General features: G+C 37.0%; 1 protein-coding gene across 1 annotated transcript; it reads left to right on the top strand.

Moving 5' to 3' along the window:
• Positions 1-8224: 8224 nt before the first annotated feature.
• Positions 8225-20296, top strand: LOC147391249 (cell number regulator 6-like). Its single transcript, XM_086417278.1, has 4 exons — positions 8225-8519; positions 9013-9127; positions 16284-16540; positions 19874-20296. Exons 1-4 carry the CDS (start codon positions 8427-8429, stop codon positions 20084-20086), a joined length of 678 nt encoding a protein of 225 aa, XP_086273404.1. The 5' UTR covers positions 8225-8426; the 3' UTR covers positions 20087-20296.
• Positions 20297-20679: the final 383 nt, after the last annotated feature.

Raw genomic sequence — 20679 nt, 5'->3', positions numbered from 1 at the left:
CCTTCTTCATCGACGATCAACATGGACTTGATTGCGATGGATCTCGATGGGAATGGGTTAAAACCCTTGAGTTGGAAATGGGTTGGTTCTTTGTGAGTTGGAGAAGAGAAAATGAAATAAAATGATGACTTAGGTCTTTTTATAAAGAACTGGAAGGTATTTTTATATTTTTTTTCTTTCGTTTATATTTGTGGTGGTAACTTGACCATTCGAACTCAGAAAATGACAAATGAGTATTTCATTTTGAATAATTTTTCGTTGCGGACCTAATGGTATCGTCGAATTTTCTTAATTCTCATTCTAACGAAATTTCACTTTTTTGATCCCACTCAACACAAAATTCAAGGATTTTATAACTTTTTCATCTGAATTCGAATTCGAACTTGCTTACAGGTTAAAGTATATATTTCGACATTTTTGAATCCAATGGTGGGATCAATTTCTGTTAGAAATGAACATAACCAAATTTAAGTATTTTACCCTAAGTCTCTCTTTCAAAAATTTTCTCGAAATATCACCATTTGATTTCTTCAAGATACGAGTTAAAAACTCAGGGTATTACAATCATTTCAGTTCGTCCAACAACGAGCTTTATTTTTTTTTTATTTTGAAGTTTCTTAACAACGTTCTTGAATCCATCAAATGTATCTAATTTTTCCTTGAAGAATGCAACCAAACAAAATCTAGAGTAGTCATCTACCATTATTAGAAAATGTCTCTCGTCTTTTATAATTTTAACTTTTATGGGATCCATAAGATCCATGTGAAGTAATGCTAGAGGATTTCAGGTAGTTAAAGTATTTATCTTTTTGTGGGTACTACGAAATTATTTACGAATTGAAAGCGCCCTCTATCCGCGGGGTGCGCAGATCCGCTTTTGACCCTTGAGGTTTGGGAGTCGCCACCTAGTTATTGTGGTCTAGGAACCAAACTGACTCTAAAATGGATAAAAACTAATCTACTACAGAAAATCCGAATCCGAGGATCATGTTACGGGGTTGGAAGGTGTTAGGCATGCCGGTCTCTACTTATTCCAAATATAACTACATCGCTAATGACAAAACCTAGATTAAAAAATAATGAAAAACCTTACCTTCGATCTGCAAAAGTACTATTCCCTCAGATCTGGTAAAAACAGCTCCTTGTACCGTACTCCTTACTTTGTTCTGTCTTCGGATCTGATTTCTGATCTCCGAGGTAAGGTATCTCCTTCTTGAATCTGGATGCTTTGAATTTGTTGTGGATTTTTGGGGTATTTTTGAAAGGTTTCTAGGTATTTTTTATGCTAAAATCGAAGTAGGGGTGTTAGGGAAGGAGTTGGGGATCCAAAATTAGGGTTTTGGGGAGGTTGTGGAGGCTTCTTCACCTACTTTTTCTAGGGTTTTTTCTTTGATACGAAAATAGGGTGTGGAGGCTCCTATTTATAAAGTTTTTAGAAGCATTAGGGTTTGATTAGGGTTTCTTTTAGAGTTTTAATTAGGGTTTTGACTTTGGTCTCATGAGATGGACTTAGTCTTTAGGGCTTTGACTTAGGGTTTTGACTTTAGTCTTATGAGATTGACTTGATTAGTTTAGATTAGGATTTTGATTTAGGGTTTTGACCTTAGTCTTATGAGATTGACTTGATTAGTTTAGATTAGGATTTTGATTTAGGGTTTTGACTTTAGTCTTATGAGATTGACTTTAATACTTGACTCTAGTCTTACTTAATTGACTTTAATTTTGACTTTAGTCTTATTTGATTGACTTTAATATCTTGACTTTAGTCTTGTTTGATTGACTTTAAATTTTTGGAGAACCCCCCTCTATTATATCTTTGATTCTTTGGACCCCCAAATGGAGGGGTCCTTAAAGAAATATCCCACGAACCCTCAACAATTTTGCCTGAGAGTCCGATTAATCGATTTTTTAGGTTCAAAATTTTAAATTAATTTCATTAATGTTTCATTTTAATTATTTAATGTTTTATTTATTAATTTCGAATTTTTTAATTATGAAAATTATGAAATTACCGTTTTACCCCCGAAGAGGACTTTTCACGTTTTAAGTCGGTTTTTAATGTTCCAGGATGTTTTGAAATCAGTTTTTCGTAAGGAATTCAATGGGAATGTTGGTTTTTGTCATTTATGAAATTTTTTATGTGAAATGGTCGTAAATTTTATGAGGGGTATTTTCGTAATTTTGTCAAATTTTGTGAAAATTGGCGAAATGATTTATTTGGTTTCGTTTTGTCATTTTATGTATTTGAACGGATTTTCCTAAGTGTAATGTAGGCTCTAAGGTTGTTTTGATGCTAGGGGTATTTTGATAATTTGGTCATTCGTGAAACTTCTTTTTGGTTTGCAGGATGATGATTTCTATGTTTCTGGGGTAGTATTTTCCTAGCGTAGCGTGGTTTCTAAGTTTTGTCAGTTCGAGATACCTCATCTGAATTTCTGAAACATATCTGGTAACAAAATAAAGCATTGGAATAGACATCCATCATTGGGAACCTTTGCGATCGGGTTGACGACTTGATTAATCAGGCGGATGCAAAAATGGGGTGTCTACAGATGCCCCTCTTTGGCAGAGGGTTGAAGCAAACTAGATAGCAAATCTATTTTGGTAGATAGTGCGATATCCGAATGCCAAAGCTAGTGACAGTTCATTTTGCAGTCTGATTTAACAATTCGTCGGGGCATTCGGATCATTGAGCGTAAAACTCTCCCCGAACTAGATAAATGTCAGGTCCTTGAGCGCGAGCTCTAACTGGCAGTGTCAGATCCTTGAATTTTTTAAAAAATTCTCCTTGACTGATGTAACAACTGTTCAAGTTTGTGGGCTTAAAATCTGAGATAGATTTCAAAGAGTTTTAGTTGGAAATGAGTCAAATCTGAGCATGAAGTAAATATAAACTGAGCATAATTCCAAAAGAACCCTTGGCGGTATCTGAGCATAATTCCGAGAAAGCCCTCAGCGGCAACTAAGCATAATTCAAAGAAAACCCTTGGCGGCATCTGAGCATAGTTCCGAGAAAGCCCTCGGCGGCAACTGAGCATAATTCCAAGAAAACCCTTGGCGGCATCTGAGCATAGTTCCGAGAAAACCCTCGGCGGTAACTGAGCATAGTTCTGAGAAAACCCTCGGCGGCATCTGAGCATAATTCCAAGAAAGCCCTTGGCGGCATCTGAGCATAGTTTCGAGAAAACCCTCGGCGGCATCTGAGCATAATTCCAAGAAAACCCTTGGCGGCATCTGAGCATAATTCCGAGAAAACCCCTCGGCGGCATCTTAGCATAATTCCAAGAAAACCCTTGGCGGTATCTGAGCATAATTCCAAGAAAACCCTTGGCGGTATCTAAGCATAATTCCGAGAAAACCCTTGGCGGTATCTGAGCATAATTCCGAGAAAACCCTTGGCGGCAACTGAGCATAATTCCAAGAAAGCCCTCGGCGGCATCTGAGCATAATTCCGAGAAAACCCTCGACGGCATCTGAGCATAATTCCAAGAAAACCCTCGGCGGCATCTAAGCATAATTCCGAGAAAGCCCTCGGCGGCAACTGAGCATAATTCCGAGAAAACCCTCGGCGGCATCTGAGCATAATTCCAAGAAAACCCTTGGCGGTATCTGAGCATAATTCCGAGAAAACCCTCGGTGGCATCTGAGCATAATTCCAAGAAAACCCTTGGCGGTATCTGAGCATAATTCCGAGAAAGCCCTCGGCGGCAACTGAGCATAATTCCAAGAAAACCCTTGGCGGCATCTGAGCATAATTCCAAGAAAACCCCTGACGGCATCTGAGCATAATTCCGAGAAAACCCTCGGCGGCATCTGAGCATAATTCCAATGTTATCAAAATAATTTGTTAATATTTGAAGTTTGAAGTTTCGACAATATAGGTTTCTAGGAAAAGCCAAGCTTGTTTTGCCGACCATCATGAGCATATTCATTTAAATTCATCATATAATATGACCGTGTAACTTGTATTTAAAGTTTTCAAATTATTGAAACTTTTAGTCTTCAATTATTTTGGGTGGCTCATACCCTTTCCTCTACTTTGCTCCATACATCACAGCTTGAGGGAATTGATGTAAATCATCATCTTAATTTACCAATAAGCATATTTGAACTAATGAATATATGGAGGTGTAGAGGATGCCCATTGTCAAACTTAGACATGGTGCAAAGTCTTGAGATCAACTCTAGGATGCTAAGCCTATCAAGAATAACCTACTCTGATACCAATTGAAAATTATGAACTTCATAACGTATCTAGTCCTAGAGGATGGATGAATAGAATAATTAAAATTTCTTTCGATTTATCCAATTTTAACTTAGATTGATTAATTTGACTATGTATTTTAAGTCATTCATCTAGCTTCGATTTTGCACTCATGTCTCTAATTTGCATTTCATAAAAATACACTTCAAAATTTAAACGTCCATTTTGTCATGTCATTCGATGACACATTCATATATGATTCATGTATTTGGCATTCATGGCATCTCATGACATTCAAGGATTCAAGTGTAAATTGCGGAATCATAAAACATGCACGAGACATAAGACTTATGATGATTCAACAATGTGCCTATATCCATACTCATGGCTAATCTCTATTTTGCAGTGCAATTGAAGTTCACTTAGAATCTAAACGTTCATGACATGACATACATAGCATAGTGTTCATTCATAGCATACATTCATCTAAGTGTAAACTCATAGAGGCATTTTCACAAACACGAGACAAACATTTTATAGAGGTTCGACAACTTGCTTACATCTACTTCCAAGGTCACCTTCGCAAGGGTCTTGGTGTTCACTATCAATGAGGTTTATCATTCATCTCGAACCTTTTACATAGAATTTTAATGCCTAGGCTTAATTCTAAAACTTTAAAATTGAGAGAAACACATCCTTTTGAAATGTGTGAATTTTTTTCTTCAGAAATTCACAAACCTCTACTCTTGTTAAGAATCATCGATTCTAACAAGAGCTCGATTTTTTAGGCTAAACCAAATCACCATGTACATATGTTTTTAAAAATAAAACCAAAATAATAAGGACTCACTCAACACAAGAGATTTGCCAATCAAGTTTTTAGATCTTCGAGTCCTTGAGTCCACGAGAGCTTTTCGACGGTCTGATGTTCTAATCACATCTTCAAATTCTTCGACTCTTCACGCTTTACTCATTCATTCAACATCGACTTCTTATTCCAATAGATGTGCCAATGTGTGCAAGGGTTGAGGGAATGTAAAGAAGGGATCAAATCAAAAGCAAGGCTTAGGTTGAATGTGGTTTCAACTAAGGTTTGGACCTTACAATGTGTAGAGAATATTCTCTAGAGGGAATAACAAAGAGGCAATCTTCTCTAGGGTTTTATCCAACCTTCTAATGAGCTTAAAAGTGAGTTTTAAAACCATTAGAGGGGTTTCCGGGTCCCAAGGGTAAAAAATATGACTGTTATACACTTGATGTCGGCGGCGCCTTGATGTTAACTTGATGGCACTGTGAAAATTACCAAAATGCCACTCTCGACCATTTTGGTTATAACTTTCTCTCGGAAGCTCTGATGAACAAATCGTTCAGAGATTTTGTAGATCTTATTTAATAGAAGGTTTCCAAATTGTCACCAAGGAGTGGGCTAGGGCATAAGTGGGTAAAATTACCAAAATACATTTTTTACCATTTTGGGTCAAAATGAGCTCTCGGGAAGTCTGATGATAAAACAGTTCGAAGGTGCAAGAGATTTTACCTATATAAGAACCTCAAATAATCACCAAGGGTGAATGATGGTCTTAGGGTGGTCAAATTTCTAATGTTTCCTTTTTGACCATTATTGATTCTCGAAAGATACGATGAATGAAAGGGTTGAGGAATGGGTTTACCAAAATAATATGGGTCGACCAAACAATCATATAAGTGTTGGGAAATGGTTTAGGTGGTCTCATTACCTTTTAGGCTTTGTGCGCAAATACTAAGGATTTTTGTCGAGATGCGTGAGGTTAAGCGACTTTACTAGAGTCTTCGTATGTTTTCAAATGCAGACCGATCTAACACTCGACATTAGTCTCAAGATTGATAAAATATGGAACTAACAAGATAATGGCTTGAGGAGGTTCAATGGGTTAAACAAATAATTATCTTCAAGTAAAGGTGTCAATTGAACTCATTGGCTAAACCACCAGCCTGATATGTCGTCTCGAACAAAGCAAGGGTTAACATTAGGGTCATGATATTGAGTGAGTAAAGGTAAAGACTAAGGTTGGCTTCAAAATATTTCAGATCATCAAATTTCGACTATGCTATGGCTTAATAATGTACTGCCCACTACTATAGGAAATAATTAAACACACACACACACACACACACACACACACACACACACATATATATATATAGGGTAGTGTTCCTTTGACAAAATCCTAAACAAAATTTTAGACAAAACATTTTATCTTATATGGACTAAAAGTTTTGGAATGGGCTGATTTTTTGTGAGGATAATCTCTATGATGATAAAATCATTCTCACAAAAAATCAACAAATTCTAAAATTTCTTACCCTAGTTTATAGATATATATATATATATGGATTAGGATCCGTATACACATAAAGGTACAACATGTTTTGTCTTATATGGGCAAAAATGCTTGAAATGGGCTGATTTTTTGTGAGGATGATCTCTATGGTGAGGAGATCATCCTTGCCAAAAAACAGCCTATTATGAAACTTCTAGCCCCATGTTTACAAGTTGAAAAAATTTAGACCGTCCAATTTTTGTAAATCACTTTTGATGGGGTTAGAAGTTTTGGAATGAGATGATTTTTAGCAAGGATGATCCCCTCACCATAGAGATCATCCTCACAAAAAATCAGCTTATTCCAAATCTTTTTAACCATATAAGACAAAAACGTTGTAGCTTTATGAGTAACTTTATGTGTTTATATATATATATATAGGGAAATGTTCAGCACCAAACATTTTGGCAAAATATTTAGGTTAGAAGTTTTGGAATTGGCTGATTTTTGGTGAGGATGATCTCTACGGTAAGGAGATCATCATCACCAGAAATTAGCCCATTCCAAAACTTCTAACCCCATCAAAAATGGTTTACAAAAAATGGTTGGTCCACGAATTTTCAACTTGTAAGCATGGGGTTAGAAGTTTTGTAGGACAAAAATGGTTGGCTAAAATGTTTGGTGCTGAACGGGACTCATATATATATATATATATATATGGGTCGGGTTCCGTAGACTCACATTACGACTCACATTGCGACACACCGTTTTGTCTTATATGGGCAAAAATGTTTGGAATGGGCTGATTTTTTGTGAGGATGATCTCTATGGTGAGGAGATCATCCTTGCCAAAAATCAGCTCATTATGAAACTTCTAACCCCATGTTTACAAGTTGAAAAATTTTAGACCGTCAAATTTTTGTAAATCAATTTTGATGGGGTTAGAAGCTTTGGAATGGGATGATTTTTTGCCAGGATGATCCCCTCATCACAGAGATCATCCTCACAAAAAATCAGCCCATTCCAAACATTTTTGCCCATATAAGACAAACGGTGTGTCGCAATGTGAGTCGTAACAGGGGTCGTAATAACGCTATCCTATATATATATATATATATATATATATATATATATATATATATATATATATATATATATATCAAAACTTAATTAAAATGAAAAGATATTGTATAACTAAAATTTGGCCAGATACCACTTTCAAATTTTGATTTGATAATCTTCACTCAAATCAAAATAAAATTATTTAAAAAAGTATATTTTTTTATTAAAAATATTGAATTTAACAATTTATTTTTAACCCCTCCAACTCATTAGGAATGGGTTAGGGATTGGTTGACTTAATCTAAAAAGGTTTATATGGTTGATCCAAGGTACAACTCACCTTTTTAGGATAGGCTCCGATTGTATCGGTTGAGGACAATCTGTTTAGGAAAAAACAAAATTAATGGATCGTGAAGATGAGTGTGCCTTTGTGGTCATTATTTGTTGGTCTTAAAATACAAGACTAATGTCAAGGGTTATGTCATTGGGTTGAAAACACAAAAGAGAGGGCTTCTCTAATTTTCTCCAAACCCAGAGGGGTATCTCAGAAATTATTCTTTTAAATTCCTAAAACCCTTCCAAAACCATACTATACTTGGTTGATTTCAGACCATATTTGGTTGATTTCAGAACACTAATTTTCCCATTTTTAGGAGGATTTGATTCAGAAACGCTTTGCAGGGACTATCCAATTTGGGAAATGCGTATTAACAAAGGCAAAAAAATTTCCATATTTGGAGGTAAAATTGATCGAAATTTGTCTGATTTGGATGTTCGGAATGGATTTTTGAAACCAAGTGGTTTCTGTGATTTAGTGGATTGGCGATTTGTTTCTGGGATTTTCGTGGGTTTTGGTTCAGATGGAAGAAGGGTCTTCTTATGTGAAGCTTACAAAGATTCAAGATGGGCCAGTGGAGGAGATTAAACCTGGAGAGCTTAATCAGTCTGTTAAGGTTCCTAAAATCTATCATTTTTCCGACTTTTTTTTTTCCTTAAATAATTTTCCCAATTTCGTGGGGTTTACGAATTTGTTAGACAGAATTTGTAATTGTCTATGTTTATTAGATCTATTTTAAACTTGTTTATTTTCAAGATATGGGTTTGAGATTTGTTTAGAATACCTGCATATGCATTTAGGGTTTCTTGTTCTGATTGCATTTATTTATGAGATCTGCTATTTTCACACCAACTTTTGCTAACGCCACAATAAAAGTGTGCAATTCTTTGGTGATTTACATAGGAATTGATGTGGCATTTGCAAAAGTTTGTGTGGCCATAGCAGCTTTCTTATTATTGTTGTTAACTATTGGATCAGCATCTTTTATTTTGTAATTTATTTGTAGTGTTGCTAGATAATGTTTTCGGTTGATTTAATTTGACCTCAACTGCTTAAATTTCTTGAGATGCTCTTGGATTTTATTGCTGATTATGTGTTTTATTGGGTAGTTGAAGTTTCCCAGTTGTTATGAGTGTGGTCAGCCCCTTCCCGAAGATTTTTTGTTCCCCAAAGATGAAGCTTGGACAACAGGGATTTTCGGTTGTGCTGAAGATACTGAGAGTTGTAAGAGTCTCACAACTTCTTTTTAATTTTCTGTAGAATTCTCTTTATAAATTGAATCTAGTTTTTAAGAATGGAAAATGCATAATTGGTAGTATGTCGGGTCGGAGCAATCTAATTAATTTGCTAGCATCGAGTACTATTGTCCGAGTAGCATATAACGGAACGATCTCTTATTTACATATTATTACATGCTTTTGTGTGTGACTAATATGAGTTATCTAACAGCTTCTCTCAGATTGAGAAAATGAATTTTAGTAAGGGATTGTATCCCCATCTTCCTTCATTGAGTTTTTCACTATATCATCATCATCCTCATCAGCAATAACTTTAACTTTATGTTACTTGTGGTAAGTTTAAGTTTGATTTCTATTGAACAAGTGGCTGGTGGACTTGAAGATTGATATGCTAGTTCCATCATAGGTTGATCCAATTAAATGAATGGAAAAAGAGGAGATGGATGACACTTCTATAACATAGATCTAGATGAGTTGTACAGCTGGGGATAGATGATGGTGCTTTGTTGCTTTGATACATCTCCATTGTGTATCAGACAATATCTTATTCTCTCTTCCAGACTATCTTATCAACTTGGGATTCATAATATTATGCTTTGAGAGGGTTCCAAGGCTTTGTGTTGAAACTGGCAAAGTCTCAAAATCCAATATTAGCATAGGGGATGCTTTGAGTCATATAGCTATTTTCCAACAAACTTGGGATGCATAATCATCAGCCTCTTATGCATATCTCAGACAACCATTGGGTGCTACCTTAAGGTCTAAAGTAGGCTTCAATTTTGTGGCGGGAAGGTTCAGTAGGAGATTGGCCCCTTGGAAGAGGATTTATCCCTACAAAGATTATAAACCATCGTCTTAGATGGTTTCTAGTATGTTCCCTTGTTTGTACCTCTGTTGGTCATCTCAACCACCTCTTAATAAGATATTTAGTTATATAAAAAAGAAAAAGCAAGAGGGGCCATGTCAGCCATCAATTGACGCAAATTGACAGGGCCATCTGTTAAATAAGTCAATTGTTATTAAATTTCTAGTCTATGTCATTTTTAGTCTTTTTCCTTATCTAAGACTGTGTAATGTTTTAAAGCCTAATTAGGGCTAATTAAATAACTTAACTTTAGTTTCCAAAATTCCAATTTGGTGTCAGAGCCAGGTTCTCTCGACCTCCATCACCCTCCTCCTTCATCTGCTACAAACATTATTAACTACCTCTTCCTTAAATCACCTTCACATCTCGTCTTCAATACCAATCACCGTACGCGGGTTCTTTCTCATTATACACCCTAATCGCATCATGCGATAGGGGATTGAAACCAGTTTGGAGTCTGCGATCAGGCTGTTTTTTTTTTCTTCTTCTCAGCAATACTGCTGTTAGTGATTGGTGATAACAGAAACATGATGCTTCTTAGTAGTGGTTGCTGAAGATCAACTAAACGACATCTATACAGAGCCTAACGACACAGCAGTTGCTGTTGTCAAGCTATTCTGAAGCCCACGATTACAGCAAAGTGCTGTTATGATCTCTGCGACCATAACAGAAGACTTACGACACAACAGTTGCCATTGGTAGGTTGTTTTGAAGCCTATGATTACTCCAGACTACTGTTATGATACCTTGCGACTCTAACAGAAGGGTGTTTGGACCTGTGATCACTGTTAAGATACAGTTTTGAAGTTTGCGACCATAACAGTTCTTTGGTTTGAGGCCTACGATCACTGCAGAGGTGCAGTTAGAAGTCTACCATCACTGCAGAGGTGCAATTGAGTGACTGTGATCATAGATAACCCTTTGTTTGAAGGCTACGATTACTTTAGACTTTGTTTTTTGGAAGTTGATATTACAATAGCCTTGGTGTTTGAGGGTTACAGCAGTCGCATAATTTTTTATTTGACCTCCCTTCAAACCAAAACACATATATTTTTTTTTTATGGCCTCCGAAATATCTTCGTCCTCGATCACTGGTGATATTGTTGGACCAGGAGGTCTTCCCTCTCATTCGACCGATTTTCCAGGTATCCAAATTACCACCGTGAAATTAGATGGTCCTTATTACATTCTTTGGGCCCGATCGGTTGAAATGTTTATTGGTGGAAAAGGGAAGATTGGGTATCTCATAGGGGCAGAGAAACAGCCGGTACCTACTGACATCGTTTATCCTCAAGGATTTGCTAATGACTCTATGATCCGTTCTTGGCTAGTTACATCTATGCAACCACACATTACAGCTGGTTTCATGTTCTCCACGACCGCAAAACAGATATGGGATTCTACAAAGAATCTCTATTCACAACGTCAAAACAATGTTAGGATTTTTAACATGGAGGGTGAGATCTCCTGTCTTTCGCAAGGTGACTCTTCAATCACCTCCTATATATCACAGCTACGTGCTAGATGGGAAGAGTTGACCTTTTACTCCTCCTCCTATGCTTGGAAAGACTCTGTTGATGAGGCATTATATGTGTCGATTCTGGATAAAAATCGAGTTTTTCAGTTCTTAGCTGGGCTCCGGGATGAGTTTGAGTATGCGAGAGTTCATTTATCGGGTATGGATCCTTTTTCGTCCCTACAGACTGCATATTCTTATGTTTTTGTTGATGAGAGTCGTCGCATAGCTGTTCAACCTCATTATTCAAGAAACCATTCAGCTATGCTTGCTCACCTACCTTCTCCACAGCCTCCTAATGGGTCTTTGTCTACTCGTCAGCGACTTAAGTGTGATCATTGTGGAAAGTTGGGTCACGTGAAGGCTCGTTGTTATGCACTTCATTGTCGTCCTAATCAACAACGTCAACAGTCTCAACGACCTTCAGCTCATGCAGTTTCTCAGCCAACTACTGATCTAGCACCCCCTGCAGCTACTATCACCTCTTCGGATTCGGTATCTCTATCCTAAGCCGAGCTTGACAAGTTCAGGAAATTCTTCAATCAAATGGAGACTTCATCTCATCCAGTCTCTACATTCGCTCACTCAGGTACCTTAGCATCTGCACACAGTGTTTCCACCACCTCCTCACCATGGATCATTGATTCTGGTGCCTCAGATAACATGACCGGCATGTTCTCCCTATTTAAAACCTATAGTACTTGTTCTGGTCATCGTAAAGTTTGCTTAGCTGATGGTTTGTTGTCTTCTATAGCTGATTAAGGTCATTTACCTATTACATCTTCTTTATCCTTGACTAACACACTACATGGTCCTCAACTTACCACTAACCTTATCTCTGTTAGTAACCTTACCAAAAATTTGAATTGTAGTGTAATTTTTTATCCGTCTCATTGTGTCTTTCAAGATCTGGGGTTGAAGAGGATGATTGGCACTGGACGTGAAGTGAATGGTTTGTATTTCTTGGACGTACCCGGTTCATTTAGTACTCATTCTACCTTTCAGCTTAGTAGTAGTAGTAGTAGTAGTTGTAATAAGACTCTTGTAATGCATTGGCATTTATGCCTAGGCCATATTTCATTTGGATATTTGAAACACATGTTCCCTACTTTATTTAATAATAACAATTTGCTTGATTTTTCTTGTGAAACTTGCCAATTAGCTAAACATGTGCGTTCTTCTTATCTTATTAGTATGAATACTACTGCATCTACTATCTATGACCTAATTCATTCTGATGTGTGGGGTCCTACCCCTATCACATCAACCCTTGGTTTTCGCTATTTTGTCTTGTTCATCGATGACCATAGTTGTACCACTTGGGTTTATCTTATGAAACACAAGAGTGAAGTTTATGGGATTTTCAAGCAATTTCTTGCTATAGTTCATACCCAGTTTGGTCATATCATCAAAACCTTCCGTTCTGATCATGGTAGTGAATATACCTATAGTGAGGTCTTAAAACTTTGTTTAGAGTCTGGCATTGAGTATCAAATGTCTAATGTTAAGATCCCTCAACAGAATGGTCGATCCGAACGTAAAAATCGTCATATTCTAGATTTAGTTCGTTCCTTCTCTATTGGCATAAATGTACCCCAATCCTATTGGACTAATGCAGTATTTACTACTGTCTACCTTATTAATCGAACCCCCTCCCGGATTCTTCCGTTTGCCATGCCTCTTTCTCAGCTCTATCCGGATCGTCCCCTTTTTCCACTTCCTCCACGTGTGTTTGGGTGCGTCTGTTTTGTTCAAATTCTTGATCAGAATCGTACTAAACTTGATCTTAAGGCCATAAAATGTATTTTTTGGGGGTATTCCTCTACCCAGAAAGGATACCGTTGTTACCACTCTTCTTCTCGACGGCATTTCATTTCTCGGGATGTTTCCTTTTTTAAGCATATCCCGTACTACAATGGGTCTATCGGTATTCAATCTGAGTGGTTTCCCCTAGATTCCTCTGTTGATCCATTCTCTTCCTTATTTATTCTTCCTATGCCTGTTCCTCCTCCTCCATCCACTATCACTTCATCACCTCTTTCATCGCAGGTTTACACTCGGCGTCCCCGCGATACTACCATCACTCCTATGCCAGACTAGCTCGTCTCCTCGCCTCCAACTTCGCCTCCATCTGTCCCTTGTGATGATCGTCTTATTGCCACTCGTAAGGGTAAGCGCACTTGTACTTATCCAATTTCTCATTATATATCTGATTCTGCTCTCTTACCCTCCTATCGGAGTTTTCTTGCTTCTGTATCCGTTGTTTCTATTCCTACTACTGTTGCAGATGCTATTATCCAACCTGAGTGGCGTGCAGCTATGATTGATGAACTGAATGCTCTTGAAAAGACTCAGATTTGGAAACTTGTTCCTTTTCCCCCTGGAAGGAAAACTGTGGGTTGTCACTGGGTCTTCACCCTTTAGCATAATTTAGATGGTACTATTACTTGTTATAAGACCCGTCTGGTGGTCAAGGGTTATACTCAGACTTATGAGATTGATTATCAGGAGACATTTGCTCCGGTTGCCAAGATGATCACCATTCATGTTCTACTTTCTGTTGCTGCTATCAAAGGCTGGCCTCTCTATCAGTTAGATGTCAAGAATGCGATTATCAATGGTGATCTTCAGGAAGAGGTTTATATGATCCAACCTCCTGCTTCTTCTACACATGTCTGTCGTCTTCGCCGTTCTCTCTGTGGCTTGAGACAATTTCCTCGCGCCTAGTCTAAGCGCTTTACTAAGGCTATGCATCAGTTTGGCTTACATCAGAGTTCTGCTGATCACACCCTTTTCTTGTATCATTGCCAGGGTAAAACTGTTGCTTTGATTATTTATGTTGATGATATTATTCTTACTGGAGATGATGTTGATGGTATTTCTAAGGTAAAAACTTACTTAGGTCGTCAGTTTGAGATTAAGGACCTTGGGCATTTTCGTTATTTTCTAGGTATTGAGGTTGCGCGGTCCCATTCCGGTATATTTATTTCTCAGCGAAAGTATGTCCTTGATTTACTCAGTGACTCATGTTAGCTTGGTTCTCGTCCCGCAGATACTCCTATTAAGTAAAATCATAGGTTGGCTGATTCTGAGGGGGAGTGTTTGTTAGATATTGGGCAGTATTAGCTACTTATCGGAAAATTGATCTACTTGTCTATGACTCGCCCAGACATTGCTTATGCAGTTAGTGTTGTAAGTTAGTTTATGCACTCGCCTCGAACATCTCATCTTACTGCAGTCTATCATATTCTTAGATATCTTAAGGGATGTCCTAGTCGAGGTATTTTGTTCAGTAATCATGGACATCTTCGTGTTGAGGCATGGATAGATGCAGATTATGCTGGTTCAGTGACTAATAGACGTTCTACTTTTGGGTACTGTACTAAAGTTAGTGGCAACTTGGTAACTTGGCGTAGTAAGAAGCAGGATGTGGTTTCTCGATCAAGTGCTGAGTCAGAATACAGAGCTATGGCACTTGGAGTGTGTGAGTTGTTGTGGCTCAAGATTTTACTAATAGATTTATGTCTTCCTGTGCCAGTCCCATTCTTACTTTATTGCGATAATAAATCAGCTATTAACATAGCAACAAATCCGGTTTAGTATGACAAAACAAAACATATCGAAGTTAATCATCATTTTATTAGAGAAAAGATTGTTTCTGGACAGATTTGTACTCCTTTTGTACCTATATCTCAGCAACTTGCTGATATCCTTACTAAAGGTGTTAGCAAAATTGCCTTTGAAGGTGTCCTATCCAAGTTGGGTGTTTTTGATATCCATGCACCAACTTGAGGGGGAGTGTTAAATAAGTCAGTTGTTATTAAGTTTCTAGTCTATGTCCTTTTTAGTGTTTTTCCTTATCTTAGACTGTGTAATGTTTTAAAGCCTAATTAGGGCTAATTAAATAACTTAACTTTAGTTTCCAAAATTCCAATTCCATCCTCAAATGAGGTTTCCAAGGCCCATCCAAAAAGCTTTCTCATTATTGATCAAACAAGCTAAAACCAAATTTGTTTATGCTTAATCTTAAGCATAGGTGAAGGTAAACGAAAACACAAGAAGCTAGAGTGTAGGAAGTTAGTGCTCAAACAAAAATAAATAAAGTTTACATGACTAAAGGTGACTAAGTTGGAGTTTATTTTAATTGTAGTTCAAGTTGGATTGTTAATTTGTTGAAAATGCAAAGTATACTTATCCATCCCATACAACAGTGCCAATCATTTGTGAAACCTCAAGCAATTACCTTAATTAATGTCTTCATCAACAAGAGGGTAACAATCAGGATTTGATGCCACCAAACATATTTAGTACCTAAACTGCAACCAGTGTCCCGAGCCACTCATGTAAGGTGATATGTTGGCCACGTTTGTATTCTCTTAAACATGCATAGGCGATGTGTTTAAGTTGGTTTGCAATACAACTCATCTAGCTGTACTCGTGCAGTGCAATTAATTGTATTTTGTTTGCAGCTCAGTATTCCAAACTGAAAATTAATCTTTATGATTTCTAGAAACAACTAAAGGTGCGATACATCAATATGAAAGCTGTTAAAACCCATTATGATAACAGTTACTTACGCCTCCCTCATCTTTTTTTATTAATACCCCCTCCCCTCCTCTTCCACAGAAGACCTCTATATAATTTTTTTTTTTGCTTTGCATTTGGAAAGAATATATTGATGCATTTCTCCCTCTTTTTGCAGTAAATTTGACTTTACAGGTCATCCATTAAAACCAAATTCCTTGTGTTTTATTTCTACAGGCTGGACTGGACTGTTTTGTCCTTGTGTTTTGTTTGGACGTAATGTTAACAACTTGGAGGGTGGCACCACTTGGACCCATCCTTGCATTTTTCATGCAATTCTTGTTGAGGGAGGCATTGCACTTGCCGCTGCAACAGCAATCTTCCACTGTATTAATCCGATTCTCATTGGTGAGGGTCTGTTGTTTGGTTGGTGCTTGTGTGGTATATGCACTGGTCTAAGCCGACAGTCATTGCAGAAGAAATATCATCTCAAGGTCATCTAGATTTCTCCATCTATATTTTCATTCCCAAATCTTGATTTTTTTTTCTTGAGTACAACTTTGAATTTTCAAAAGTAAATGTGTTGGTGTGAGCTCAAATTCATCTTATTTGGCTAGGTGTTCCTGTGCAAAATAAGAAATTTCTTATTAAGACAGGTAGTCCCTTTATCCAATGATGTGCCCCTCCCTTCGCAAGGACCAAAGTTGTCCCTGTCCAGAAGTGGTGGGAGGGCGCATGTTTGATATGATGTTATATCATCGTTTATGGGTGTATGTTAGCTGCAATCCTATGTTTTGTGTGTATTTTGTGTTTCCTGTCACATGATGGCCTTTCGTACACTCAGAAGTACATAGGGCATACATATATAAACTAGATTCGTGTTGCACGAAAGTGCCACTTAGCTAAGTGGTAAAGGTTTGAGGAGAGTTGATCCCATGACCTAGATTCAACTCCCGTTGAACCCATCTTCACCTCCATTAACTACTAATCCCTTGCTCACATAGCCCCCCAAAAAAAAAGAAATAGTGTCGCACAATGTTTGAGGACTCTGTCAGTACATGGGGTGCTTTTTCTGATTCAAGTGAAAACGATTTAGTCATCTGTGAGTTAAATATATCCACAAAGTAATCTTAGGTGAATTTGTCGAATGCATTTTTCCCTACTGAAGAGATATTGATCATGGGGCTTAGAATGTAGTCGGCATATCACTTACACTACTTATGTATATCATGGCTGAAGTATTTTAGGTCATAGATGTCTGGTTTCTGTTAAAAGGAACGTTTGCACTTTCAAATAAAACTAATTCCTCTTCTTTTCACCATATGAGATTAAATTAGATCATTCTAGCTTCAGGGCCACTATATCTCAAAGTAATGTCCCATTGGCACACATATAACTTACTAGTGGGTCGCCTCTATAATTTGCACAGACACTTACTGGTGTCAAAACATTTATAAGGAGTGCCATACATAGCTACTCTGGAATACTTTACACAGTCGCATTTCTATAGTAAGTAAATAATAGAATTAGATGGAAAATGATGGCGGGAGCCAAACTTAATTTTGATTGAAAGGCTTCTTTTAAGGTATTAGATTTTGATTTCATTCTCGATTTCGATCAGCCTCAAAATGGAAATATTTCCATGAACCTGGAAGTGATGGGAATGACGAAAATATTGAGTAATATTTTATTGAAATTGTAGAAAATGATTAAACCTCTGGGTAATATGTTCACGCATTCTTATATTTTTTATTGTTTAAATATGTTAAAAAAAAGTAAATTGCTGACATATCCAACTAATTAGAAAATGAACCATTATGTATGTGTGCTGCATATGAACATGCTAATATACTTAAAGAATACATCAAAATAATATGACATACATACCAAACTAATCCTAATTCATTTATACTAGTAAATGAATATTATGTTATTTTTTTAGTGGTTGTTAATATTATATGTATTACTAGTCCATCTTATAAGTAATTTATAAGTTTTTTTATTTTACTATATTCTATCAATAGTTTTAGAATATAATTTTTTGAACAAAGAATATTTTAATCAGGTTACTATTAATAGAAATATTTTCACCAAAATATTGCATTTTTTACATCTAAAATTTGTTTATTTAGGGGATAAACACAATTCATTTGCAAAATGAATAGTTATTTCCACCGAAATATATACAAAACCGTCAATTAAATATGGTGTCTGACCTTGTGCAAATGGAAATAATTTTGATGTGTTTCATAGAAATATATCAAAAAAAAATTTATGCTACGTCCTCATTGAAAAGTTGCCAATATATAGTAGTGTAGTCAAAGGACCACATAGCCAACTGTTTTTGGCTAAGGGAGAGAGTGGTAATCGCCACAAGTTGGACCCAGTGGGATATAAATGAGTGCAACGCGTGATTGACAAGGAATCAAGTAGCAAAGGTTTAGTGTGTCATAGCAAGTCAATCAATTTATTGACTTTGATGATCATTTGGTGTATGTTAGGAAGTTGGATATTGGGGGGGTTAGGGACTTCAATTCTCTAAAAAGTTGTGGGTTTGTTTTGAACTGGTAAATATGGAACTGTGCCACTTAACTACTTAGATTTTTGTGTTTGTTTTTGGCATTGTAAGGCTATTGTATTATTAATCAAATCAGATACCTGTTGGAAAAAATCTGCAGTTTTTTCAGAATTTTGTGACCAAGTGAGTCTATTTGAGCTACGATTTAAGTGGGTCCCATTCTTTATTTGAGGCGGGACCACTTGAAAACTTATTCATCTCATTGAAGAGATTAATTTCATTTCTTTAGTTGTTAAAAATCCATTTTGGGTGAATGAGAAATCGGCTCCAAACATCCCTTACTAACCATGATTTGGTGTATGTGGTTTGTAGAACTATTAGTTTATTAGTGAAACTCTTTAGGTCCACATCGGATAGGAATAAGAAATTTGTCTAGTTCTTGTATAGAACTTCTCATATCACTTAAGTGAATATGAGAGAGAGACTTGAATAAGTCCACACACGCGCATAAAGGGCCCATGGGCTCAAGAAGGATTTAAACCATTGGTTCAAAAAATCCTTAATGCGCATGCGGGCACACGATGCGGGCATAGGGAGGTGCAAATTTTGACAATTTGACTTCACGTTGGAGTGCACGACGGGCCCTTTTAGACACCTCTTGATTTCCATGAGTGCATGTTCATTCAGTTAGGACACAACATTATATCTTTTAGAACCTCCTGTTTTCAAGAGACACCATGTCTCTTAATATTCTATAAATAGGTCATTTCGACCTTAAGTTTTTCATTCAAAATTTTTTTTTTCTTCTCTGCTGTTTTAACTTGCTTGTATTATGATATCTCGTCTGCATTCTTTGAGAGTATAAACTTAGCGTTCGGTTTGCTAGATGTGTAGATTGAGTGCTGTCTCTACGCGTATGATCATTGTATCCTGGGAGACAATTGTTCATTGATCCGTGGGCACGAAATTGTGAGAACAAAATTGTCTTAAGGACATTGTTTTCAACACAAATCTCGATCAATCCTTATTTTGTTCACTCCTCGGGTATCTACCGGATAACAATACCACCATAGGTTTCATCTCTTTACTTAACAATTCTAAGATTTTGCTTCATCTTTGTGATTTTCTCCATGGGTTTTGACACAATGGCCAAAGAAAACATTTTGTTCCTGAGGGAGAGACACTCAAATGGGTGTTTTTTATTTAAAACATCCACAACCCAACGAATTCGAAACATGAGACATTACAATTTGTCTAGTGGTTGTGCTTATAATTTTCTGACTCGATTGATTATTGGTTCCATGTGCAGAACTCGCCGTGTCCCCCATGTTGCGTACATAGCTGCATGCACTGGTGTGCCTTGTGTCAGGAGCACAGGGAGATGGAAGCGCATATTTCCGAAAATGCTGTTGTGCCAATGACTGTCATCAATCCACCTCCTGTGCAGGAGATGACCTCAAGTACAAGCCAGAGCCAAGATTCTGCCCAGGCTATTTCTCTGCACCTAAATGCGCCACCCTAATCCAATTATCATTGCTAACTATAAGACTAATATCCTATTTTCCTCTAAAAACTTTATCCTGTGGTGCTGTTACTGAAAACTAAGGTAGGTAGGTGCCTTTGACTTGGGGCAGACTTAACTTAAATCTACAATATTATAACACTCTCAGCCACTTAAAAACATTTTGGTGATGAAGTAATAGAAATTACTGAAGTTTATCTTTTATCACAATTTTTTTTCTCAAGCTATGGCCAATCAAATGGATTGGATCCTCCTCTTTATTCTTTTTTATCACAATTCACAAAGGGGTCACTTCAAAGCATACTTCTAAAATTCATCTAAGGAGGTGATTTGGACCCAAAACTCGAAGGAACCAAGTTGTCAACTCAACTCAGAAAATCGTTAACTCATCTATTTGGACAAATCAACTTTAAAAATGCAGAGTTGATTCCAAGTGATCCACAAATGACGAAAATTTCTCTTTTGCCTACCCATATCCCGATGTGCAGAAACCAGTGGTAGTTTGAGTAAGTCTTGAATGAGTTCCTCGAAAGTTTGATGCAAATGAATGAATATTAGTTCGACATCTCTGAACTATATACCCTCATCAAAGT

The sequence above is a fragment of the Akebia trifoliata genome, chromosome 11, assembly GCF_017979445.1.
Source record: "Akebia trifoliata isolate Shusen 1 chromosome 11, ASM1797944v1, whole genome shotgun sequence".
In the NCBI taxonomy this organism is placed as follows: Eukaryota; Viridiplantae; Streptophyta; class Magnoliopsida; order Ranunculales; family Lardizabalaceae; genus Akebia; species Akebia trifoliata.
Note: the sequence above shows the minus strand (reverse complement) of the source record. Positions and strands in the feature narration are given on the sequence as shown.

Coding starts and splice junctions, on each gene's coding strand:
- LOC147391249 (XM_086417278.1), top strand. CDS start 8,427: ATGGAAGAAGGGTCTTCTTATGTGAAGCTTACAAAGATTCAAGATGGG. Junction 8,520..9,012: donor AGCTTAATCAGTCTGTTAAG/GTTCCTAAAATC, acceptor TTTATTGGGTAG/TTGAAGTTTCCCAGTTGTTA. Junction 9,128..16,283: donor TGCTGAAGATACTGAGAGTT/GTAAGAGTCTCA, acceptor TTATTTCTACAG/GCTGGACTGGACTGTTTTGT.